This window comes from Acipenser ruthenus, chromosome 17 (assembly GCF_902713425.1).
Source record: "Acipenser ruthenus chromosome 17, fAciRut3.2 maternal haplotype, whole genome shotgun sequence".
Classification (NCBI taxonomy): Eukaryota; Metazoa; Chordata; class Actinopteri; order Acipenseriformes; family Acipenseridae; genus Acipenser; species Acipenser ruthenus.
Genome location: NC_081205.1, coordinates 25,315,635 through 25,343,005, shown reverse-complemented (window position 1 = coordinate 25,343,005; position 27,371 = coordinate 25,315,635). Strand labels below are relative to the sequence as shown.

The following is a 27,371-nucleotide window of genomic DNA, read 5'->3' as shown; positions in this document are numbered from 1 at the left end:
TTTTCATCCATTTTTGCCTCAACTCTTGTACTGCTCATATAATTTATTTCCATTATAAATAAGTGTAGAAAATAACCTAAAAAATAAGTAAATATGATAAACCTGTTTTGGCTTTCACCTTTAGTGGACATCCTCCCCTGCCTATGTTCGATAAAGACAATTGTATGAAGACTTATAAAATAACTGTCAGTACATAATCATTTGGACAACATTATTTTATTCTTGCATTTGATGTTTGAAAAAACTATATAAAACACAATAGTTCAGTCACTTATTTGTAAACCAAAGATGTTGTGGTATTAAGAGAGTGCAGATAAGAGATCAAAGATCTTCTAATCAGTTACTCTAGGGTCTTAAATCTTTATAAAACGCTAGATGGGGAGAATGTCCCTTTAAGAAATATTTTCTTAAAAGTACAATGGTTACAATACTGTTTTGATTCAGCAGGTGGCATTTTAAATAACTGTGCAAGGAATCACACTTTCATAATATTTTAGCAGCAGACGCTACATCAAAACAGCATTGTTTTTTTTTTCTTTTGCAAAAAGAATATTCTTAAAAAAGATACAAATGTATAATGATCATTTGTATATATCAAGTAGACTAGACAGGAAATTAAAACACATGATATTAGTATGAATTATAGAAATCATTTACAGGCCATTGTCCTATTAGTGGCAGACAAGCACAAATGTGTAATCTCTAGTAACCATTCAATGGTCATTGGTATGATTAACTTAGGTGTGCCTATTGAATGATTATCCACACAAATTATCTTTTATTGTCAGATAAGAACTATTTGTTTAAGCCTAGAGTACCCTAAAACAAAACTACCAACAAAAGATCTGTACTGGTCTGTCACTGCCAAAGATTTCATAATGAGAGATGGAGTAAAACTAGAGCAGGAAAGCATTAAGAGCACTAAAAGGAATAAATTAAGGTATGTGACATTCATTAACAGACTCTTGTGTTCTGATTAAGACAGAGTTGTGCTTCATGTAAATAATGGTTGCTTCAAAACAAACAGCGTAGACCTATGACTAGTAAAACAATATGCAAGGATGGTCCAAAACAGTGAATGAACTCAAGCTGGTTGGAATAATTACAAATGGAGGCCCATACTAAAAGATAGAAGCCCAAACCATTAGATGACTGATAAGATATGCCTCTGAATGTCTTTTATGTTGTCAACCCTCAGGACAGAATGGAAGGATTGATCTTCAGCTCAGTCCAGTCATCAGCATTTTATTGACTGTGCAATTTCGGTTGTGTTTTTTTTGTACAAAATATGTACATTCAAGGAGAAGTTTCTACAGCGCTAGACTGTTGTACTTTTTGTCCCAATTTGAGGTCGTGCAAACTCCACAAAATCATCAATAAGGACTGGCCATGCTCCTAAAAGAAAGATAAATAAAAAAACAAGCTGGTGAAGTTTCTGCCCAGAAACACATGCACTTTGGCTATCTGAAAACCCACGCAATGACCATCTCTTGCTTATACCAAGGTACTACAAAGAACACAAAATATTACTATTAAAGGAAATTAAAGTATTGCCTTTCTAGTTTTTTTTCACTTTTAATTGACTCAAGCAGGAAGCTCATTGATCATTCTTTGAATGGCACATTGGTCTACTGTGGTCCCCTTTTCACACAGAATAGAACAACCCGCTTCTTCTACCTCAGGTAAGACAAATCTTGTTCATATTTCTTTTAAAATGCATAACTAATTCAAGCATTGAGCTAGTTCCATGTGTGGCACAGTCTTAATCTTCGGTCACTGGATTTCATTTTGGAGAGATAGCACTTTTGGTGTATTTAGCACCACACCTTTACATTCAATACACTATTTCTGCTTTTTCTTGTGCTCAGGTAAGTTACTACTGTATTTCTGTTTGTTGCTATATAGGAAAAATGCAGTATTATAAAAAAATCTGTAAATTATAGCCTTTTGTTGGAATCTGATTTAGTTCAAACATTTAAATCCACACACAAAAAAAGTATGATTTACCTTCCTCATCATAATTTGACATGTCATCAGCTATCATTGTACTAAAGTCTAAGAGGAGGTTCCAGGTATCTTTCGGTATTGATCTTTTATGGTGTTCCTACAAGGAAGGAAAAGAGTGACAAAGAAAATAAGCTGTATTTGTTATGAAAACTAACAAATGTCATACAGTATATTATATATATATGGTAAGGTATAACAGCAAATCATCTTGTCCCGGGCCCACTCTCTGCTTCCTTTACAGCTCGCAGTTATTTTTTTTTTTATTTTGAAACCAGTTCCTGGCATCTTTCCAGAGATATTTTTGCCCATTCTTCAACACATACAGCTTCCAGTTCTGCAATCGACTTTGGTTTCCTTTTTGCAACAGCAGTCCTAGTCAATCCACAACATCTCGATGGGATTCAAGTCTGGGGACTGAAATGGCCAATTCATAACTGTAATCTTCCTTTGCAGAATGCTGAGGGTCATTATCCTGCTGGAATACAAACTTCCATCCAATGAGCCTTCTAGCACTGGGTATCAAATGAGTGTGCAAAATGTATTGATATTTTCCAGCATTCATTGATCATTCTACAATACAAAGGTCTCCAGTGTCTGAAGTAGAAAAACAAACCCATACCAAAACATAACCTCCACCATGTTTAACACTTGGCATTATGAACTTTTCTTTAAATTCTTCTCCTCCAAACATACTGTTGCTTTCTTGGTGAAAAAAAATGATATTTTGGATTCGTCTGAACATAATATTTGGTTGAAGAAATCATCAGGCTTCAAGTATTCAACAGAAAACTTCAATCACTTTCTTTTTTGCATTGTTTTTAACAAAGGTTTGCTTCTTGGTTTTTTTGCCCATGGAAAAAAAACGCTCATGAATTTCTTGACCATTTTCTCTCAGTTCTTGTCTCAAATCATTTGCAGTAATCAAAGGATTTTCCCGGGCTACTCGAAAGATTCTTCTTCCAGATTTTGCAGAAATCTTTCTTGGTCTTCCACACCTGGAGCTAGTTGCAGTAGTTCCTGCTCTCCTGCGTTTGTCAATAATAGCCCACACAGTGGTTTTCAGTAAACCGAGTCTTTCTGCTATTTTTCTGGTAGTTTCTCATTTTTCTTTTTTTTTTCATTTTGAGATTGTTGCGGTACTATCTAGTTTTAACCATTTTTGTTGCTTTTTTTTTTTTTTAAAGCACAAATTTCCAATTTATTTTTCAGCCATTGATGACTGTCACTATTTTATAATTATCATCAGGTGTTGGTTTTCAATCATGATAATTGTCAATAATTAGCAATGAATGGGTTTCATACAAAATATGATGATTGCCCAAATACTTTTGTCAAAGTATGAAATTATATATATATATCTGTGTATATATATATATATATATATATATATATAATCTGTGTATATATATATATATATATATATATATATATATATATATATATATATATATATATATATACACACACACTTTTGACAGCGACTGTATGTGTGTATGTATATATAGTACACACTGACATACGCTAACACACTACCATTGATTCCTCTATAATAAAAACACAAAAGAATGCATACTTTTTATCATTGCATATATAGGATCGCCAAGAAAATCCATAATTAGCATGGACCTTTCAAACATTCCTAAATTATTTATTTACATTTTTGAATTTCAATACTTACCAATAAAAATGTATTCCACAGGTCTAAGAATTTGAATCTTCCCGCAAGTACTAAATTCCAATAGGCAATTGCCATTTCTAAATCTGTAACCAAATACAAAGGAAATGGTACATTATGTAAAAGCATTATTGAAGTAGATTTTGTATTTTAAGAAAAATTTAGAGGAATTACACTTACCTAATCCTTTCTGGCCAGGGTTCTTTGCAAAGTTAAATGTAAACTGATAAAAATCCTTAAATTTCCCTTGGTCTTTTAACTCTTGTTCCACTTTTGGCAGTTGTGCTTTTAGCTTTTCTATACTGTCGCACCTTATAAACAAGAATTAGGAGAGCCATGAGTAGGGTTTGTTTGTCGTGATCAGAGACACTTGAAGTAAGCATTGAATACCACTGTAGGGTTGAGATTTTAGTATACTTATATTACATTTGTAAACAGAATCAGCTACCTTTTACAGTAGAGAGCTTTAATACACCAAGGACAGAGGTTGTGTACTGACAAATGCTTAACTTTGCAAAAAGCACATTTCTAACAGTGGCATTTGGCATCAGAAATAATTGCTGTACAAAGCATGATTTACTACACTAGGGTTATCAATCAAAGCTACATTTAAAAACACAAATGGGGAACAGATTGTATGCGTTGTGCCATTTACTTACCCTTGCTCTGTCATTCCATCCATAAATTCTTGCTTTGAGAATTCACACTGTGTTGCTGCTCTAAATTTCCACGCAATTATCAGTACACTTATACTAGCTGGGTCGAGTCCCAGGTCATCACAGAACTGTTGTATTCCATCTATGCCAATTTTGTTATCATCTTGAGGATCTAAACAAAAGACAATGAACATTTGAATGGAACTTTACCTTCATGTCATTGCAGTAGTCTTCTCTGATGTTTTTACAGAGGACTTTAATGGTTCTAAAGTGGAATCACACTTTCCTAATGTCTGTGTATGTGTGTATCATAGTTTGCTCCACTAATTAATAAGGAAAAATATGAAAAACAAAAATGTTACCAGCATCCCTTTAAGTATTTGTTCTAACTGGTTAGATATGAATCATATCATATATATAACATTCTTCCTACAGATTACAAATTAGTTAAGTCTATTGCTAGTTGTTATTATTTCCAATACAAATATTTAACTGCTAATGGCAATCAGCATGTTTATAGACTGTATATAACCTCTAATAACAGAGCCATTAAACTGTTATCAGTATGTTTTGATATTCCCTTACAAAAAAAAAAAGGCTTAAATGTTTGTTTATTAAAAATGTCATGCATTTTAAAGCTTGCCTATCCATATGCAAAAGCACTCAACCAATACACTCACCTCTGTACCTACTGTAGAGCTGTTCTAACTTTTTCCTGTCCAATGCTCCTTTTAGGCTTTCTCGAATGTAAAGTTCTGGATTTTGGAAAAAATTGTCAGTGGCAACATCTAATTTCCAGTCATTCTGAGATAAACAACTCACTGCAGTCTTTTCACTAGATTGTGTGAAGATCATAAACTGACGAACTTTATCCTTCTGTGAGGACTTCAGCTTGTTCTGTGGAGGACAAACAGCATGTTAGCTGGACAAGACGCTTTGCTTTGTTTTCTCATTCTGATTGGATATACCATGGTGTGCAGCAGGAGACCATTTTTAGAAAGAGTAAAGTCACTGTCGATGCATAATGTAATGTACAGTAAATCATGACTGAACTTGACATCTACTTTTGAACTACATAGAAACACATTTAAACAGAAAGAAGGGATGTTACAGTAGACTGTTTATTTTTTAGTGAGCATGGTTAAATTAACAACTGGAATCTTTATAGGTAATACAAAAGGGCAGCAGTGTGGAGTAGTGGTCAGGACTCTGGACTCTTGACCGGAGGGTCATGGGTTCAATCCCAGGTGGGGGACACTGCTGCTGTACCCTTGAGCAAGGTACTTTACCTAGATTGCTCAAGTAAAAACCCAACTGTATAAATGGGTAATTGTATTTAAAAATAATGTGTAAAAAATAATGTAATTGTACATAAAAATAATGTGATATATTGTAACAATTGTAAGTCGCCCTGGATAAGGGTGTCTGCTAAGAAATAAATAATAATAATAATAATACAAAAAAAAAAATCAATAGAAGCCCTTCAATACAGTACTCTTACTTTTATGTACTATGACATGTATATACCATATATCAACATGCATGTATGTGTATGTGGAATACATCAAATAAATACTACAGTAAGGCCACAATTAATTTGGACATGTATTATGGTTAAAAGTGTACCACATCGCCAATGTTCAAATTCTATAAAACACAGTAATTTCATTTTAAACATGCAAAGATCAAGGAATCCCTATTGCCTTTATTTTGGCAAGTTCCCTATATTGGTTTCAACAGTTGAAAGAACAATTGATAATTTAGCCTGCGTTTTTCCATGTACTTTGTTTTTCATACTGTGTTCGAAGAGCCTGGTTCAATGACATGTTGACTGCATATGTTTAAGAACAAGGTGTATCTAAGCATACCTTGCATCTACATTTTACTGTATTCAGTACAATTCAATATGCATATTCTATAATAAAACATTAAAATTAAAAAAATTGTAACAAGACATACAATCATTTAGATACTGGATATGTGCAGACTTCCCCACAGTCAATGTTGTTCACAAAAGCCTACTTTACACATTCAGTTTAGTTTACTAACTAATTATGTTGCAATTTGCTTAACAAATTATGCAAACATTCGTACCCACATTTTTCATTATTTATTTGCTTTATTATTACTTTGCTCTTACTTCTTTACAATGTTGTCATGCGTAATAAATATCTAGCCTACATCATCAACCTTCAAGTTGTTAAAAAGCACAGTGAGGAATCCCAATTCCAATACCCTCTGTTGTAATTAATACATGGGAGTCGAATGCTTAATGATTAGATTGCAAATTTCAGAAGAGATCTTAATGAAACAAAGCAGTGGGGGCTAATTGGAAGAGCAGCTTGAGGTAAAAGAAAACACTGGTGATGGAACACAGCACACAAACCAGCTAAAAAAATCTGTTTTTAAAGCACGCTTTTTCAAAACTTGGATGCAAGAATGCATCAACATTTTGATTACTCAGGAGAGTGTTTCTAAAGCTTGGTTTCTGATACAGGGGAACAGTAATCAAGTTCTACTGACATTATTTCAATGCAATTAGGTAAAATCTCTAAAGGGAAGACTGCTTTTCTTCAGAACAAAACTTGCAGCACCACAGGTGAAGTAGTTCTGGAACTTTACTGTACAGGTGGGGTATCTGCCTGAGGACCAGTGTCTGTGCAACACGGTTCCTGTGGAATTGTTATGCATGTTTGATGTCTGCTATACAGTAGCATTCATCCAAATGCTTATAATAAATAAATAAATGACTGAATAAATAAATACATTCAAGGTCATGGACAGGAACACCACTTCAAGGGCTTGGTTTAAGTCACTGGTCGGGTACTACTCTGTCTTTACTCTAAGGCTGAAAATAGCAGGGATGCAATTGGGGTGTTGACCAGCCAAAATGTACAGATATATTAACACACTCCCGGAGGTGTCTCAAAATATTTTTCTCTGACTGACTCGAGTTTTATAAATCTAATTTTAAAAGAAAAATATATTCAAGTGTGTACAACCTATGTGGTCCTATTTTTTTTTCTGTCCAAAACCCATATTAATATTAGAATCAAATTAAGTTTTTTTTTAAATAGGTATATACAGTGAAGACATCATCGCTGGGTTTTTTTTTTGTTTTTTTTTACTGGTCTGCTGTTTTGGCTCGAAAATAACTAGACCTGCACAGTACAGGTTAGCAAAATTGAGAGTTAATACAGCTTGACCATTAATCTTTCAAAGGTTGTATCCTTTTTTAGAGTTCATCTCCACAAGCATTAATGAAACACAAAGGGACCTGGACAAGTCTCTTTTTGAAACAGTTGTACAAAATGCAAACAAAACTGTAACAATTACAATAATGAAACATCAACAATAGAGGAGTTTAGTTATTTACCATAAGATTTAATGCGAGAAACACTATATACTGTATCTATCACTGTAGGACCATTTACATCTACTAGGGTGTATAGCAACAGATTCTTCCTCAATAAACATTAAGCAAATGATATCAGTTCTTTAGAAGTGGTTAATAGACACACACTCCTTACTCAGTTTTAAATACTACATCACACTACCTCTCTGAAGTTGGGACTATCACATTCCTAGTAATTTGTTTTCCCCTATATGCTGCGTTGAGACCCAGCATGTTTGTATATTCACATTATATATATATATATATATATATATATATATATATATATATATATATATATATATATATATATATATATACACACACACACAACATACAAACATGATACAGTATGCTGATCACTGTTAAATTAAGGAGTAATCATGCCATTCTTACTGCAAGACCAATATACAATTAAAAAGCATAACATTTAAGATTTAAGTATGAAACATTACACAACGCAAAACTTCAGCTTGTTTTAGGGTTTGAATGTGTGAATAAACACTTATGACAGCCTGACACAGGTATACACAGGTTACAAAACCTACCGATTTGTGAATACATGTGTTGCTACTACAGTATCACAGGTGATCGGTAGATAATTTATCAATGACTACTGTTGGGTCTTTCACTGTAACTAGCTATATAAAACCGATCTTTATGTTATTATTTTACCATGCGAAACATTTTAATGAAAAGGTAAAGCGATAATACAGTTTTTGCCAGCCTCGGTAGGTTTTAATGTTACATGTTTGTACCATATTTCAAATCTTGTCTGTGTTTATAGGTGGCTCCAGATACTTTTAAGCTAAAAAAAAACAAAACAAAACAAGCAGCACTGATACTCTTTATAAACACAATGTTGTGTGCATATAACAAAGACACTGTCAAAACCAATGTGTTATTTTGACATTGTTGTTGAATAGAAATAGCTACAGCCAGGTTTACGTACTAACAACAGCCCAACCAGGGCTAGGCCCCTCATCCACGGTCCTCGATTGCACACGCCTTCCTGGTTTCGATTCTCTTCTGAGCGGCAGAACAAATCGTCACGGCGAAACCGGCATCTTCTGCTTTTCAGCTTTATAGAAACCCTGAATTCAAACCTAACTAGCAGGAAACTGTAACCCAAACAAAACCCACTAACTGGCGTAAATAAAATATGTCATTCGTTACGGATATTGTAGTTACGGTATTTTGAAATTACAAACTGGATTTTCACTTACCATGTTTGTGTGTAATTGACAGACAGTCCTCGGGCTCCACTACCTCTTCCTGCTCATGCGCACTGCCACACAACAGCCCCACTACTACCCACGAGTAGCAGCGGCAGCCCTGGGAGCTGGGAGTCTCTCGATTTGCCCTCCAAGCAGTATTTTCCCAAACTCTTTTACCTGGGTCCCGACCCCGTCCCTCTCTCTGTCAAACAAAGCTTTCGTAAATGCTCTCGACTCAGACATAATTCAAGATAAACGCAGCCAGCATGGTCAAGTTTATTGTTACCCACGGCACTGCCTAAGCAGATTCCGTAAGAAATAACGCCGCCCTTATCTAAACTAATTGACTAGTTTCAGACCATAAATGGTACCCTTCACGTATTTTTTTTAATGACATTCTTTAAGACTCCTATTATGATACAGGATAAAAGTGATTTGTATAATATACTATGGTAGGATTACTATAGCACTGTTATATTTACAATATTCATACACCAAAAAAAATCCACAAAGTATCCCCATTTTACTTTTTTTTTTCTTTTTTTTTTTGTATGGATAATACATTTCAAGGAAGAATAAGAATGTGTTTATTTATGCGTGTAATTGAATCTTGTGATGTAGCAGTGCCAGAGAACCAATCTAAATGTAATGTGTTTTAACAAGCAATATATGTTTTTTTTTATTTGTTTAAATTTTTGTTTATGTATGTTTATGTATTTTATACATTGTGTATATATTATGTAATAATTTGGTGCTATCCAAGACTTTAAAATGTATTTTATTTGTTATTATTATATTTGTTCTATATCTCTGTGATTAAAGCAACCTTATCTTTATGCTGTGGATGTATTTTTCTTTAACTTATTCTGTTTTTCAAGTACCATACTGCAGCTTTGGGAAGTTCCGATTGCTGCTTCCTGGTACTCTGTCACTTCCTGTGTCAGCTTCCCATGTAAGGGCCAGTAAAAATATTTAATCACAATCTGATTATACTTCAGGACATATATACAGTAATTAAAGTTATACAGATGACAGATCTCATAGACCTTTGTACATACATGTTATTCCACTGTGTTTATATTTCAAAAGTGGTGACATTCATAACCACCAAGTGGATACCCCTCTTTTGTGCACCATCTGACTAAAAGTCTCTGGAAACTGAATGTGAGACCATTAAGGGGGTTAGAGGACCAGCTGTGTGACTTGATCATCTGCTTCCTGACCATGTTTAGTTATCTCTGCACATGCCAACATCAGCAGTATCCTGCTGTGCCAAGTATTTGCTTTTAATGTTAACATGCTTTATATGTTAAACATCACACAATATACAATGCAATTTCACTATAGGTGAACTTATTGTGTTGTCACAGTGGGAAAAATCTACTAAATAGTGATGCAGCCATCATAATAAATATAATTTATGATAAATGTAACAGAGAAGACATCGAGATATCTGAGTAATGCCAGCTGACAGCAGGGACTGAACTAAGTCACATATTCCAAAATGAAAAATGTAGGCTAGTGTGCAAGTATGGTACATCAGTCCTTTTTACATAATTAATACACATTCCTATTATATATCTGGTGATTCAACATATATTTTATAATTAAATATACCTATTTTTGAAATGCATAAATAGATTTTTTCATTGAATGCTTATATTTATCCAAATACATGTTAATGTTTTTATTATACAATAATAATTAGATGCATGCTTAAGATGAATGGCTAGATAGATAGATAGATAGATAGATAGATAGATAGATAGATAGATAGTAAAAACAGTGTGCATAGTTGAAGCGTATTAGGTTTTATGAGACGGGACATTTTGTACAAGCTTGTTATTACAGTAGGCCTATGTAACATTGAAGTAACCAGATACCTGACAGCAAGTAAAAATGTTTGTCTTGAAAGTACATATGGGTAAGGTAATACTATAAAAATGTATTGCTATTATCAGTGCATCAATAAAGACAGTGAGCACAACGCTGGTGCCTTTGCAACACTATACAGTACTTCCACTAACTAGAATGCACCCCAGTGTGCCAGTAGGGTCTCAGTAAATCTTAAGTGTTAAGGACTGGAAGCAGAGTTCATTTTGAAATGGAAAACTATAAAAGCAGCAATGGTCCTAGTGATGCAGTGGGGTACCAAAACACACGCCAGGGCTATTGGATATGTTTACAGAAATTAAAAGGAGTTGGAGGACACGCATTATCTGGAGAAAGAAGTTCAGCATCCTGCTAAATGGAAATTTCCTTTGGATATACTAATGCACATGGCAACGGCTGAAGTTCTTACTGCAGGTATTGGGGCATTATCATTTTAAAAACACACATCTCTCTTTGAAGTTGTGTTAATACGGAAGTATCCTAGCGCCAATTTAAAAAAAAATCTCTACACTTTTTTTTATCAACTAAGCAGGACTTTCTATCTCCTACATATGACTTGGATCTCCTAGGAGGCTGTATTACAGTGTGAACAAATTTGAAACAATGTCACCCGTTTAAATTCTTATTAGTTTTTAAAGGATATTAAGCAATGTTGAGCATAAATCTGGCATTTGTGCCGTAACAAAAAAGTATGGCACTGCAAATACTGCAAAGTTATACAGTAACAATGACAAAAAAAAGTATGGTAATAATAATAATAATAATAATAATAATAATAATAATTAAACTGCCATTAATTATTAGTTCATTTTTAATATAAATCTGTGTGTTTCAGTGGGCAATCGTAACAAAATATGCTGTTTGAAAACTTTAGCCTATTTTAAACAATGGTTAAAAAATATATAAATCACCCTATGAGAATTCTACTAGTTTAAGACAGATTGTCAGAAAGTTAGCCAGAAAGCGCACAGTGGATGAAATCAATAACCTTCTCAACTACATGGCTTTACTGGAAAAGGACAACTCTAAACCCGTCAAATCGGACAGCAAGGCAAAAGAAAAACAACAAGCTGCTGTGAAGCCACGACTGGCTCAGTTTCAGCTCCTTCAGTGCAGATTTACAAAGTTCGGTATCAAGAATAAAATGGAATAACTCATTCTTAATGAGCCAGGAAAGAAGATTACCTTAAACAAAGTCCAACCTTCTGATGGAACACACAATTTTGCTCAAAACACTACTCAACATGGCCCTTCAGAAAGAATAAAAGCACCTACATAAACACCCACAGGCTGGGTGTAACCAAAGTAGCAGAATCCAGAGATAATATTAGTCTCAGCGAAGCAAGAGAACCCTCATACTCAGCTGAATGAACAGACAGCAGACCACCACTCACTTTCTACAAAGCTGGCCACCACAAGTGCAATTTCTCAAGTGGATGTCAAAACTGCTCCGACAGAGTCATTGGTAGACACTGCACCTGCAATGTTACAAACGTCTGCTGAAAGTTACAGAAAAAAAGCTGGACTGAAAATGCTGTGTTGGTTTCTCTGAAGTGTGTTCCGTGCAACACAAATCAAACATTTGTTTACATATTGCCAGTGGTAAACCCACAGGTTGAACAGTTAAACACAGGAAGTGCGACCTCCCCAAAGATTCAGACCGACAGTATTTCTGAGTCCCAAACTAGTAGAAACTCAATACAAAACGAAGCTGGCATGTACAGAGAAACAAAACTGTTTCGAACAAATGGCTAGAAATTCCCAACCACTGGTTAGACAGCAACAACCCATCCCTGTATGCAGATAAAGTCTCTCCAGCTACACAGCACAGATAAGTAAGGGTATGTTATACATGGCAAGAGCCCTGAACATGAGCCCTGTGAAAAGACTTCTCATAAAGACAGCTTTGAAATGAATCCTCCCACAGTGCCCAACTATGATGCAGACAGGCTTCCTGGCACAGGCCAAAGGTCCAAGTCGAACACAAAAGAAGCTATATCCTAGTTTCACAAAGCCAAGTCTGAGGAATGTGCTACACTATCAGTTTCTGAACTCATACAAACTTTAAGACAACCACTGGAGGCCATCGCAGAAGAGCCAATAAAAGGCTGTACAAAAATACCTGTCTCTTCCCAGCTCTCAGTCACCCGTGGTTAGCATTGAAGTAGCTCTGGAACAAAAGAATTCTGAACACGAGAAGGTCGCAGACCAGCTTTCCTGCGTATCTCCAGCACAAGAGGTAGCAAAGCCCGAAACACTAATCGAAGAGGCACGCTTACCTGGCATGTGGCACATTCCCAGTACGAGCAACAGCAGGCAGGGAAACAAGAACTCAAAGACTTCCATGGAAGTATAAAGTACACAGCTATGCTGAGCCAATAGAGGTTCATCAAACATCACTGCAAGGGTAGTGCTGTGAGTTAGCGAACTCATAATGCTTTCCTGATATTTACATTATATATATATATATATATATATATATATATATATATATATACACACACACACACACACACACACACACACATACAGTCAAACCAATCAATAGTAATTCCCCGTTGAATTCAGTGTATTCAAAATGAGCTGTGTCTAAAGACCACCTGCCTTGAAGGACTATTTTTAGATGCCTTGAGAGGTTGACAGACAAAGCAAATTGAGTTAAAAGAAAGGGTCACACATCTTTTACATGACAGCTTGTGTGTGATTTTGTATGCGTCATTTGAATGGATTTGTTCAGCTACTGTATAACTTTAAAACACTCAATGTGAAGTCTAAGGTAAAAGTGCAAGTTTTACCATTGAATTGATTTGAAGAGAAAATACACTTTCAGCAGCTCTGAAAATATCAGATAAATGTGACTTTTATAAAGACAGTAATGCCTCGATGATGTAATATTTTAGTATCACTAATGCCATATATTTGTCTATGGAGGCTTGTTTTTAAATTGCATTACAGATCTTGTAGGTCCATGTCAGATTTGAACTGTTTGATTATATTAAGCCATGTGTCAATCTCCTGTATCTAATGTATCAACTGTATTTTATATACCTTTTCAGGGTTTAATGTGTAACACAAATAAAATGTCCAGAGGATTTCCTGGTGACCACTGTAAATTTGTTAAATAAATCTGTGCTGTACATTAACAAACTGTAATTACAAAACATAAACCAAACAAATCAAATATACTGTGACTTGAATATATTTTGAATATAGAAAAACTTCATCATAATTATTCAATGAAAAAAACATGATCTATAAAGGCTTTTCAATTGTCTTAGAATGACCTATACTTTTATTTTCATACAAGGTTCACATCTACTTTTTTGGTATTATTAGATACAGCAATATCAAATTAGGTACTGCTGCATATGGAAAATCCATCATAAACATATTTGACACACAATAATAAATAGTCTTATTTATTTTTAGTTTTTGCAAGCAATTATAAGGCAACCTGTACAATGCATTTTTTTCATCCAAAAGTGGATTCCATTATTTTTGAAAAGGTCCAAGTTATCCATGTGGATTCAAAACACTAGTCACCACTACTATAGTATTACATATTCCACCCCCATTACACATTAGTGCAGCTTTTACACCTCAGAGTCTACACACACACGAAGCATCCAGCAGCTCATTCAGAGATGGCTTGCTCTTCCTCCAGTTCAACTAGAGGTGAATGCCTGTTGGCCTGAGAACCTTCTTTGAAGAAAACTCTCTTGATGACTCCTGCTTTCGGCGCCCGGATAGTATGCTGTGAAAAGGAAAACATGAGGGGCTCAGAACAGAATTCGCGCATGATGATACAGATTTACATTACTGTGCAAGTCAGAAAAAATAAACAGGGTGTCACTATGCTGAGATTTTTTAGGAAAAATAACCACTATTCTCTTAGGGCAAAAAGCTAATATTCATACATTTTTCATCCCATGAAACCTCATCAGTATTACAAAAGACAGCGAAAGTGGGTTACCATGCTAACTTTTGAGATTCATTTTATGTATGTAGGATGATGTGTGATAAAGACCTAGAGACTTTTCCCATTCACAAAACTGTTTTAAGGAACGTTTTGTTAAAGCATAAATCAAGTGTGCCGTTCATGAAACTCAGAACTGAGAAAATCCTTAAAGTATCTTTGCCTATAAGATTTTATTAATTATCTTCTTACCTCCATCTTCATTGCTAGCATGATCATTAAGGGATCTCCAATCTGTACTTTATCACCTGCCTTCACGAATACCTGAAAAGAACAAAAATAACTAAAATGAGTGTGTTAGTATCAAACATCCCTCACCACGGCTATAAATTACAAAGTTTATGGAAAAAAAACTGCCATGTTAATGTGAAGTATAAAAAGGTTCCCCTGTTATCCCAGATTCTGATAATGTCAATAACTGTGTTAAAAACAACCCTAAGCAAGTTTCATTACAAACCTGTTCTCTAGATAGACCGCGACAAGTTTGTTTCTATCAACTGCCAGAATCGTGTCTGATTAGCCAGCGGCATTGTCCCTCACCATGTTCAGCAACAGATTAACATTGTAAAAGACAAACACATGGGACTACATAGAAGTAACTTGTGTAGAAACTAAATATTAGGTTAGGCAATCTGGCCTGTCTGTCAGGAGTACACTGTGCAGAAAAGACAATATTGAGTAGCTTCACAGTGAATGGTGACAATGATTGATCTGATGCTGCAATGATAAATCTGAGGTTACAGTTGACAGATTCGTATTCCAGTCCAGGTGCCCAGCAGACAAAGATAAATTAGATCCAGAATAGAACCACAGCTTACAACACTGGAGTTGAACTACAATAAAAGACTAAAACAAAAACTGATGGCTGTGCAACCTTGAACCGGGGGCCGATGTACTGTAACATCCTCTATAGGTCAGCTGGAAGCCCCCAATACTGTACAGACAGGAAGCAGCATAGCAACTACCAGCAATGCACCTTTCTTATGGTCAGTATAGGTCTTACCATGTGTGCCAAGCTTGAGATAATAAATATATGATTTTGCATTACAGATCAATCTTTAAACTTTGTAGCTTTTAGTAAATCAGCTCTGAAGCAGCAAAGTCACCAATGCATAAATAATATCTGAAATAAATGTATTTTACTCAAAACTTTACTTTTGTTTTTACATGAAATACAAAATGAAAGAATATTTGTTTAAATATGTTTTTACTGCACCGTACTGTATAGCATTTAGGAAATTAAACCTACCTTTTCAATGGTTCCTGTCATGGGTGCCACTGTCCCACCCTGTGCTGCAGTGGCACTAACACCAGCCAAGAACTTGGGCACAGGCAAAGCCACCTCAGCATGGCCCTCCTAGTGAAACAACAAGGAATGAAGAAAATAAAGCAAAGCAGTTTGTCATGTTCTAGCAATGCAACCCAACAAACAAAGGTGTTTACCATGGAAAACAAGTGGACAGTGTTATCCAGAATGACCAGCTTAGGTTTGGACACAACTCCGTTTATTGAGCATCTCAGGTATGAAGCTTTGTCTTCATGAATCAAATCACCAGATACCTGGAACACCTCTCCGTCAATCTGAAGATGAAAATGATAATAGGGTTTGCTGTTTTTAAAAACAATAGTGCCCAAACCATTTCTTCCCAATTCCAAATAAAACCAGACAGCTTTTTAACTTTGGTATAACGGAAATTCCAGCAGCTTCATTTCTTTCTCCAGCAAAGTATGCAAATTTGGAAGAGAGGGCTTATCTATAGTGCTGTAGCTTCAGAGACTTATCCAAGTGATGAGCATGTATTACAAATAACAAGGTTAACTGCACAGTAATAAGACAACCAATGAAAATAGCACCAAGGCTAATTAAGAACAGGGAAACTGATGTTTTTAAAATAGACTACAACTTCAACTTCACCCACGAGTCTGACAGTTTAATACACAACAGCGCCATGTAGGAAATGTTTGGGGAAATTATACATTCAAATTGTAAACCTGTAATCAGAATTGCAAATTAACTTACCTCCATTCTGTAAGTCCCATCTTGATTGTAGCAAATAGCTACTTCAATCTCTGTGAAAGAAAGTGTTTGGTTTTAACAGCATAGCATTTTCAGATTTCTGATTATGCAGTTTATTTCTTACACAAGGGAACATTCCACTTCATTAAACAGGTTTGGGAGAACATTTTGTTCCAGAAATCTACAACTCTGCTTCTTTCATGCCACAGTTAAGATGGAACATACATTTTTCAAATCAATCCACAAAGGCATTCTCATGTTATAAGAGTCACAAGCTTCCATAGAAACAAACTTCTCCATAAGAAAGCATTTAAAACGGGTACATGCGCTGCAAGCATGTGTGCATAACACCTACATTTAATCAATGATATGGAAGATCACATTCAAGTTCAATCAGGTCCCTTTGCTTGAATGGCATTGCACACAATGTCATTACAAATCTAAAATTAGCTTTAGCCATGTGAAGTTCGAGTAGATAAGGTTTTTCAGTTGACATGTCTGTCGTCGTCTGGGATTTAACACTTACTATTTTCTCCATCCAGCAGCATCAGGTTTCGGGTGTATAAAATGTTTACCCTCCTTCCGTTACATGAAGCGAATGGAGAGTATCGGTCTGGAAAACAAAATACAGAATCAGATTTTAGCGGCTAGAATACCATACAATACTCAGCTTTTAAAAACAATGCCATACCTGTGGATATCCACAGGCCCCTTTAAACTCTCTGCTTCTCTAAAACTGCTCTTAAAGCAAATGCTCAAATATTGTATGGATTACACAATCTCTAACCAAAAAGACAAGAGCGTATTTTTCCATCTCTTTAGTCAGTAAAACTCTGAAATGAACAATAATCTCCTATAACAAAAACACCTTCTCCTTCTGCTTACCAACACCTGGATAATAAGAGCCATTGACTGTCCAAATGCAAAAGCAGTAACAATGATATTAGCTATCTACTTAGGAGGAAAACTCAGTTATATATATATATATATATATATATATATATATATATATATATATATATATATATATATATATATATATATATATATACATATACATACACACACACACACAGTATTGTGCAAAAGTTTTAGGCAGGTGTGAAAAAATGCTGTAAAGTAAGAATGCTTTCAAAAATAGACATGTTAATAGATTATATTTATCAATTAACTAAATGCAAAGTGAGTGAACAGAAGAAAAATCTAAATCAAATCCATATTTGGTGTGACCACCCTTTGCCTTCAAAACAGCATCAATTCTTCTAGGTACACTTGCACAGTCAAGGATTTTGTAGGCATATAGTCAGGTGTATGATTAAACAATTATACCAAACAGGTGCTAATGATCATCAACTCAATATGTAGGTTGAAACACAATCATTAACTGAAACAGAAACAGCTGTGTAGGAGGAATAAAACTGGGTGAGGAACAGCCAAACTCAGCTAACAAGGTGAGGTTGCTGAAGACAATTTACTGTCAAAAGTCATACACCATGGCAAGACTGAGCACAGCAACAAGACACAAGGTAGTTATACTGCATCAGCAAGGTCTCTCCCAGGCAGAAATTTCAAGGCAGACAGGGGTTTCCAGATGTGCTGTCCAAGCTCTTTTGAAGAAGCTTACTGCAGCAGATGACAGACACATCATGCTTACTTCCCTTCCCAATCGGAAGATGTCCAGCAGTGCCATCAGCTCAGAACTGGCAGAAAACAGTGGGACCCTGGTACACCCATCTACTGTCCGGAGAAGTCTAGTCAGAAGTGGCCTTCATGGAAGACTTGCGGCCAAAAAGCCATACCTCCGACGTGGAAACAAGGCCAAGCGACTCAACTATGCACGAAAACACAGGAACTGGGGTGCAGAAAAATGGCAGCAGGTGCTCTGGACTGATGAGTCAAAATTTGAAATATTTGGCTGTAGCAGAAGGCAGTTTGTTCGCCGAAGGGCTGGAGAGCGGTACACGAATGAGTGTCTGCAGGCAACAGTGAAGCATGGTGGAGGTTCCTTGCAAGTTTGGGGCTGCATTTCTGCAAATGGAGTTGGGGATTTGGTCAGAATTAATGGTCTCCTCAATGCTGAGAAGTACAGGCAGATACTTATCCATCATGCAATACCATCAGGGAGGCATCTGATTGGCCCCAAATTTATTCTGCAGCATGACAACGACCCCAAACATACAGCGAAAGTCATTAAGAACTGTCTTCAGCGTAAAGAAGAACAAGGAGTCCTGGAAGTGATGGTATGGCCCCCACAGAGCCCTGATCTCAACATCATCGAGTCTGTCTGGGATTACATGAAGAGAGAGAAGCAACTGAGGCTGCCTAAATCCACAGAAGAACTGTGGTTTGGGCCACAGAAGAACAAGATGTTTGGGCCAACCTACCTGCCGAGTTCCTTCAAAAACTGTGTGCAAGTGTACCTAGAAGAATTGATGCTGTTTTGAAGGCAAAGGGTGGTGACACCAAATATTGATTTGATGTAGATTTTTCTTCTGTTCACTCACTTTGCATTTTGTTAATTGATAAATATAAACTATTAACATGTCTATTTTTGAAAGCATTCTTACTTTACAGCATTTTTTCACACCTGCCTAAAACTTTTGCACAGTACTATATATATATAAATAAAATTCCTGCACAGCTTTATGATGTTATATCCTTATTCTAAGTCAATCAATAGCTCTTCATTTAACTCGTTCAGCACTAAAGAAACTTCTAAATAAATAGTTTCAGTTTCTTATGATTAAAATACACGTAAATATACATGTGAGTATATTGGATTTGATTTCGGGTCTGTTGTTTTGACTGGAGTCATTTTTCCTAGACCTGTATACAGATTTACAGTGTCTCTGGAAATGAAATGTCACCATAAAACTTGTTTATGGTGCTACTTATTTCAACTGTAAGACTGTGTGTAGATTTATTTGCACACAAGAGGCAGCACCATATAAATAAAGATCAAACCAGCAGGCTCATACCGTCTGAATGTGCGATGAAGTTGCTTGTCAGTGTTTTTTCCCTCAATACCAGCCCCAAAGCAGCTTGACACAACGCTTCCTTAGATGTGGTCTTGGGGGCTGGAAAGAGCTCACTGTAGTGCTGAGGGATGAAGCTGGTATGCACGTTGCCAGCCTCAAACTCTGGGTGCCTAGACAGACTCAGCAGAAAATCAATGTTGGTGCTGAGGCCTACAATCTATGAAGACAGGAACAAACAGCTGAATTAAACAGCAACCAAAATCACCCAGGATCTGTCCAAGCCAGACATCACGTACATATACATGCCTGTTATTTTCCAGACACTTGCAAATCTAGCTCATTTTTGGTCATTGAGATATGTGGATTTATCTTTGTTTGGGCAAATAATGTGTTTGTTTTGTTAAAAGAGACAGACAAAAAGCTATGAGATTTAAAATTAGGCTTCATAAATCAGACAGACTCCTTTTTAAAAATGTACCTTCAAATGTCGTTTTATTAACTTTTTTACCTTCCCCTTGATGATGTGATTGTTTTCTTGCACACACTTTCGATAGATAATATGGTTTTCTGTAGGTTTATTGATTATAAAATCTTCACTCTCTATTGAGTGAGGATAGAAAGCAAATATAAAAACTAATGGGAACAGATCTATAGTGAATGCATCAGCCGATAAAAAAATGAACCAAAAAGCCTGAAGCTGTTAAAGCTTGTCCACAGGAAAGTACTTACATTGTATTGGTACAGACAGTATCTCAGCTTTTTCAAAGCTGCAGAGCGATCCTCTCCCCAAACCACTAACTTAGCAATCATTGGGTCATAGTGTACAGACACCTCATCACCTGGGGACCAAGAAATACAACTTGAATATAAACCAGAGATAAGGAACCACATAAACTAAGCCTTTGCTTGAATTCAAAGGGGGTTAAAAGGAAAATAAATAAAATCTGTTGTTAACCTTTTAATATTAGACATAATCATAATTTTAACACAGTATAACACCCCTGTGACAGCATGTCCAAGTTGTTAAGGAGAAAGGCAGGAATCACACAGATACAGGAGATTCCTTTAATTACATTTTTAACAAACAAAAGTAGCCTTCAGACAGGCTTTTAAATTGAAGTCACAGTTCCACTGATAAGGCAGGCCCTAGGCTTTAGAGCGTCTGTCACTTTTATTGTCAGCACTCTTATCAGCGCTTAGCAACAGTAACTGTTCCTAATACACTCCCCCCACCCCACCCCCACACACACACAGCAGAGCTGTATTCAACTACGCAAACATCACCTAAACATTCCTAGAAGCTTTTATCATATGTATATATATATATATATATATTATATATATATATATATATATATATATATATATATATTTTTGGTGACAGAATAGGGGGGAGAAAGGAGAAAAGTTGTAGTCCAAGGAGGGAGCTGCAGGACTACAACCCCCAGAATGCCACAGGAGGGAGCCAGGATGGGGTTCACATGGCTCCAGCCTGTAATCATTATCACCTGCCTGCAATTAGCAGACAGGTATTTAAACCAGAAGAAATGTTTGTTCTGGTCAGTCTCCAGTCTGTGTGAATCGAGGCTGTCACAGTGAAGATTTAGCAAAAAAGGTACTGTGTGAACCTTTGTTGTTTGGCTTGTGTGTGTAAAAATGTGACGGATTGACGTGATCACTCCTTCAAAGGTTCTCCACTATATGGTAATCAAGAATTGTGCTGCTCTTATTAGACTCTACAGAGGCTGGTTCCGTTTCAGTGTAGAAGTCATTTTACTCAGCTGATCCTGTTTTAAAAGGAAGAATTCATTTAGGAGTTTATCGATCGGTTTACCTTGTCTTACTCCAGTCTCAATCCGAATGAAATCGTCCCCTCTTGGAGTAGACAGGTGGAGCAGGGGCCCAGCTCCAGGTAGGAAATCATTGCTGGGATCTTCAGCGTAAATTCTAGCCTCAAATGAATGACCCTTCAGCTCGATTTCCTCCTGCATCAATGGGAGTTTTTCTCCTGCAGCAACCTGATAAAAATAAATTAATAAAAGAAAAACTACAAGAATTACCTTTAATGTGCGAGGCGGTAAATCAATATTGTTGCCCTTGATGGTTGGACTCCCATAAATCAATCATGAACACATACACTGCTGTGCAAAAGTCTTAGACATGTTGCATTGTTCTACTCTGATGCATTATGAGCATAAACAATTTACTCAAAGCCTCCACTAGTGTTTTCTACTGAGTAAATTGTTGATGCTCATAATGCATCAGAGTAGAAAAATGCAACATGTCTAAGACTTTTGCACAGAAGTATCTCTGGATCAAACTGTTCAATACGAGTCTGTTTTCCAAAATCACGTGACAGAAAGCTTGCAATCGTTTGTTTAATGAGGATTTTTAAATCATAAAGTGTCACTTTTCCTTAAAACATTTTTTTTTTAATGAAACTTCCATCCTTAAATCATGTTACTATCCACATTTCCTTCACTCCACCAGATCTGTAAAAATATGTTAACTCCTCTGGTGAAAAGATGGTAGGATTGGCAATGTGGGAAGCATATGCAAGTGCAAACACAAGAGCACATTTTCAGAGGACTAAAACAGTTCTAAGGGTACGCTGTATATTGACCAACTGCAGACCTGTTGGGAATAATTTACAAACTTAAAGGTTACAAAAGGTGTTTCCAGATTTCTTCCTTTAATTTGTTGTGTTTCAAATGAGAGGGTGCTTGCGCCCTCTGGTGGCAACAAATAAGCTTACAGTATTTTACACAAGAAACACAGTATAAGCAATCTATACAGGGTTGAACTTTTATCTTCATACATATATCAAGCAGACTGTTAATTTTTTTTTTTTGTAATTGTGGATCTTGGGAATTTTGTTCTTAGGAAAAGGGTGGGACAAGGCTCCCTATTTTCCAATGTGCTCTAACAACTTAAGTACGTCAACGTTTATTTTCCTATTTCATCTGCCTTATTGGGATATATAACTTAAATAGAGGGGCCTTTTAAACACAATATAATAAGGACTATTTATTAATGTAAATGTTTATTAACGTTCTGACCCTCAGCTGCCACTCCACGAGGTCCGTTCCTGTGATCATCTCAGAGACGGGGTGTTCCACCTGCAGACGCGTGTTCATCTCCATGAAGTAGAAATTGTGCTGAGAATCCATGATGAACTCCACTGTACCTGTGAGCCAGTGTTAAAGAGTGTAAATTACTGTGTACATTCCCGGAATATGAATTAGTCCAACATGTTTCTACTCACCAGCTCCCACATAATTTACAGCTTTAGCGGCTCGGACCGCAGCCTCACCCAGCTTCCGACGAACCTCGGGACTGATTCCAGGCTGTAGAGGAAACAGGAGAAGTGGCTGATTCTCTTACTGTTACAGAAAAACTGCAATCTCGTTATTTACAGAGCAGCAGTTGTTTTCCTGGTAACTCCACAGTATAACAGTAGAACTTCTGCAATCTCTGTGACAACAGTGCGGATGGTGGTGGGATTGAGAGAGATTTTCAGACAAAACCATAAAACTGTGTTGGTAAATATTTCAAAATAATATTTAAACATGGCCATGGTACACATTGTTTTTTATATATGCATGTAGTTCATAGTATTTTACCAATTTATTCCTACAATATTCCCCCTGAATAGGAATGTTTGCGTTGACTAATGTTATCACCTAATGGTTTCATATTGTAATTTCCTGAGTCCCACACTGGCTTGGAAATGTATTAATACAAGAATGCAGTCTGCAGCCTGTTGTACTGGTGTTCTTTGACAAGACAATGCTGAGTCAATAAAACTGTCATGACTGTCAATAAGCCCCTTACCCCAGGAGCCTCTTCAATGATTTTCTGATGCCTCCTTTGCACACTGCAGTCTCTTTCAAACAGGTAGACAGCATTGCCGTGCTGGTCCCCAAACACCTGCACTTCCACGTGTCTATTAGGAAGAAGAGGTTGATTACTGATGAAATAGAAGTCTGAAGAAGATCAAAAACAAAGACAAGCAAATAACTACAATCAGCACAATTACTAATAACAGGGTTTGGGGTTCCCAACTAGTTAAGACGGTGTATAATGTGTTGCTGATGATGGATTGCATTGGTACAAACACAGTGATGGGAGAAGGATGAATGAGGGGAAAAAAAGAAAAAGTGCATCTTGTTAAATACCATACCTAGGGTTTTCTACAAACTTCTCCACCAGCATGACGTCATCGTTAAAAGACTTGCGTGCTTCCCTGCGGGCGGATTCTAGCTGGTCATGGAACTCTGCCTCTGATCCAGCGATACGCATTCCCTACACAGGAACATCAACAGCATGCCGCTCAGTAACAATCACCATCAAATGGAAGGCCAAATATGAAGCAACAGGGGAGAAGTCATGTCATAGTGAGTGATACCCCAAAATGGAATGCTCTAGGAATGTAAACTGACTGGGGCATTTATTGTCCATTATACCGCTTTATTATTGGATATATTAGACAGAAACTTCAGAGTCCCAAAAGAATTGGAATGGTTCAGTGCTAATGATGTCACCCAGCAGAACACTCACCTTGCCACCCCCACCCCGCACTGCTTTTATCATCACAGGAAAACCAATCCTTCGAGCCTCTTCCTTCAGTTTCTGGTCTGACTGGTCATCGCCATGGTAACCTTCAATTATAGGAACGCCTGCAGCTGCCATGATGTGTTTTGATGTACTGTAAAATAAACAGTAACCATTTTCAAGAAAACAAAAAGGGTTTGACTATATTATTATTATTATTATTATTATTATTATTATTATTATTATTATTTATTTCTTAGCAGACGCCCTTATCCAGGGCGACTTACAATCGCAAGCAAATACAAATACATTCAAGTGTTACAATACAATTCATACAACACTTATTATAGAATTGCTGAGTATTGTAGATATTGTATTGTAGATAAGAGCACAATAACATTGAACTAAAGTAAGAAAAAATAGAAACACATTACATTGTTCGAAGTCAAAAGCATGTCAGTAATCTGGACTACCACTTGAGCCATACACTGCACAAATAGAAAATATATGTCAATTCCCTTGTGTTTTTTTTTTTTTTTTTCCATACCTTTTTATACCCATGTCTCGAATGGCAGAAGATGGAGGGCCAATAAAAATGATTCCTTCTTGTTTACACAGTTCTGCGAATTCAGTGTTTTCTGACAGAAATCCATATCCTGGGTGGATAGCCTAAAGGCAAAAGAGAAGACCAATGATATATGGAACAAATCTTTCTGACAATCATTAGTGCGCTATTAACCTATAATAGACTACCCATTTTTCCCGGCCTGGGAGCTCCCGTCCACGATCGGCAGTGGAATAGCCTGAACTTGAACCGACGACGTCCAGGCTATAGGGTGCATCCTGCACTCCAGGCGGAGCGCCTTTACTGGATGAGCCACTCGGAAGCCCCCCCAACTGAGCTTTTATTGACCTAAGTGAACACTGTGTTAATAACTACATACAGCAGCGCTATAACAACATGTGATCTCCTGTACTTTGAAACAGTACTATTCGACAACAGCACAACAGTTTTTAAATGGAGCAAAGGTGTGGTACTAGCTGAATTAGCCCACTGTTAAACATAACAAATACCTGTGCACTTGATGTTTTGGCAACTCTCATTATTTTCTCCATGGACAGGTAGCTCTGCTGGGACGATGCAGGTCCAATGTGATAAGCTTCATCTGCCTGGGACACAAAGAATAAGGATTCTAGATACTTAATCACATTAAAAAGCTGTATAGTGGTGTTTTGGCTGGATATACAGTATCTACACAGATAATAGGCTAGCCAAGAGTACTCATACACTTTTACCTTTTGTTACGTTGCACAAGGTGAATTTGTTTTAATGTAACCTGTCATAGGTTTAGAATTATAGTGAAGAGTTGCACGTTTTTTTCTTACCATTGCGACGTGCATGGAGTGCCTGTCTGCTTCACTGTAGACGGCTACAGAACGTACACCCATCTTCTTAGCCGTTCGCATCACACGGCATGCAATCTCCCCTCGGTTTGCAATAAGGACTTTCTCGATCCGCCCTGCAACAAACCAATGACCGCTCTCAATAAAACACCACAGTAAAACCAAGACCGACTATTTCCTATAATAACAGAGCCTCAGTTTTAAAGTTTTTATTTAAAAACTAGTTGATATCCAGTCTCCTGTGGTAAATTTATTAAAGCTTTTCTGTTTTAAGAGAGGATATCTTGCCTTTTTTTTTATAAACCATACAATGTACTGACAACAATAGTACATCAGATTCAAAATGAAAACATTGGCAAATACTGTAATTAACTTCACAACTGAAACTTTCCAATGCTAATGTGTGGCACAGCACTTCATTTGCCATAGTTCTTTAATTCTGTGTGGTAGTGCTAAACAGAATTAGCCATGTAAAAGTTGACTAGGTTTGGTGTCTCTGTTAATTAACCAGGCTGATGCTTTTTCATATTCTAAAGTTTCATATTCACCTTGAGATGAACACCTCACTGGCCCGTTGGTCCATAGCCATTTCCTGAAAATGAAGCAGAAGAAAATACTTTTCAAACTGGGTAAAGAAATGCTGCTAGAATATGGCATTTTATACAACCTTTGAAAGTAGAGACAATAGCAAAAACGTCGCCACAGTTACATTATGTAAAGAAACAACACGTAGGTATACGTAACTGCTTTAAGTTAAATTACATCTTTATCACTGATGCAAAAAGCAGTTACTATACGCGTCAATGTACGCAGCTGCAAAAACGGAGACAATCGTTTCATACGGTAGCATCCTATGCTAACGTAACAACACTTAATGTCAAGGTTAAGACAATCTATTGTTTACACTATGCCCATAGGCTACAACAGCTCTAAACGAGGTTTGTTAAACTATTCAACCAGTACATAAACCGTGCAAAGAACTAGACTGGCCACCAACTTTATTTTATACATTTTGATTTACAATTTATCCTCACTTACTGTTGCAGCACTGCCCTTACTCGCTGGCAACCCTGGACCTTCAGCAGGAAAGCAGCCATGTTCACGCTGTCAGTAATCTTGCAACACAGACTCAGCACAAATATTAAACAGTTCGCGAAATTCGAACCATTAAAAAGTGTTCATTATTAATTGTTTATATCTTGGCATACCATTTGTATCACACGGCGGTAATATGATATGCAAAATTTCTCAAAGACACTATATGGTAGGATTATGATAACAACTTTTTTGTTATTGATACTTTTGATCCTCTTCGCAACCCGTACATGCCCATATGCTGAATAAACCAATGAGATCGAACAATTATGAAGGGGCGGTAACTCTTCAACCAATCTATCTTGTTGGGTAATTATAAAGATGTCTTCTGGGTCCTAAAGCTAGGAACTACTCTTGATTCAATGGGTGTTTGAAAGTGAAGAAATGCCGTAATAGTGAAAGTAACAGAAATACCTGCATGAAACATATTTGCTTACTTATTATTCATTAGTCTATTTAGCCAGATTATTATTCTGCAAGCCTCTTGAAAACTATTGGTCCAAAA

At 36.5% G+C, this 27,371-nt stretch overlaps 2 protein-coding genes across 2 annotated transcripts; both read right to left on the bottom strand.

The window, feature by feature from the left end:
- LOC117422924 (DCN1-like protein 1) lies at positions 1 to 9,261 on the bottom strand. The gene is made up of 7 exons (XM_034038168.3): positions 8,959 to 9,261; positions 5,019 to 5,235; positions 4,342 to 4,510; positions 3,863 to 3,993; positions 3,686 to 3,768; positions 2,008 to 2,104; positions 1 to 1,395 (listed from the first exon to the last, which is right to left on the bottom strand). The coding sequence occupies exons 1-7, from the start codon at positions 8,959 to 8,961 to the stop codon at positions 1,319 to 1,321; spliced, it is 777 nt and encodes a 258-aa protein (XP_033894059.1). The 5' UTR covers positions 8,962 to 9,261; the 3' UTR covers positions 1 to 1,318.
- Positions 9,262 to 14,023: 4,762 nt separating this feature from the next.
- mccc1 (methylcrotonyl-CoA carboxylase subunit) lies at positions 14,024 to 27,086 on the bottom strand. The gene is made up of 19 exons (XM_034039714.3): positions 26,810 to 27,086; positions 26,320 to 26,363; positions 25,754 to 25,887; positions 25,442 to 25,537; positions 24,915 to 25,036; positions 24,374 to 24,521; positions 23,997 to 24,118; positions 23,648 to 23,759; positions 23,079 to 23,160; positions 22,873 to 23,000; positions 21,648 to 21,831; positions 20,543 to 20,652; positions 19,814 to 20,030; positions 17,362 to 17,448; positions 16,839 to 16,888; positions 16,262 to 16,399; positions 16,068 to 16,175; positions 15,011 to 15,082; positions 14,024 to 14,596 (listed from the first exon to the last, which is right to left on the bottom strand). Exons 1-19 carry the CDS (start codon positions 26,866 to 26,868, stop codon positions 14,477 to 14,479), a joined length of 2,133 nt encoding a protein of 710 aa, XP_033895605.2. The 5' UTR covers positions 26,869 to 27,086; the 3' UTR covers positions 14,024 to 14,476.
- Between the last annotated feature and the right edge of the window lie 285 nt (positions 27,087 to 27,371).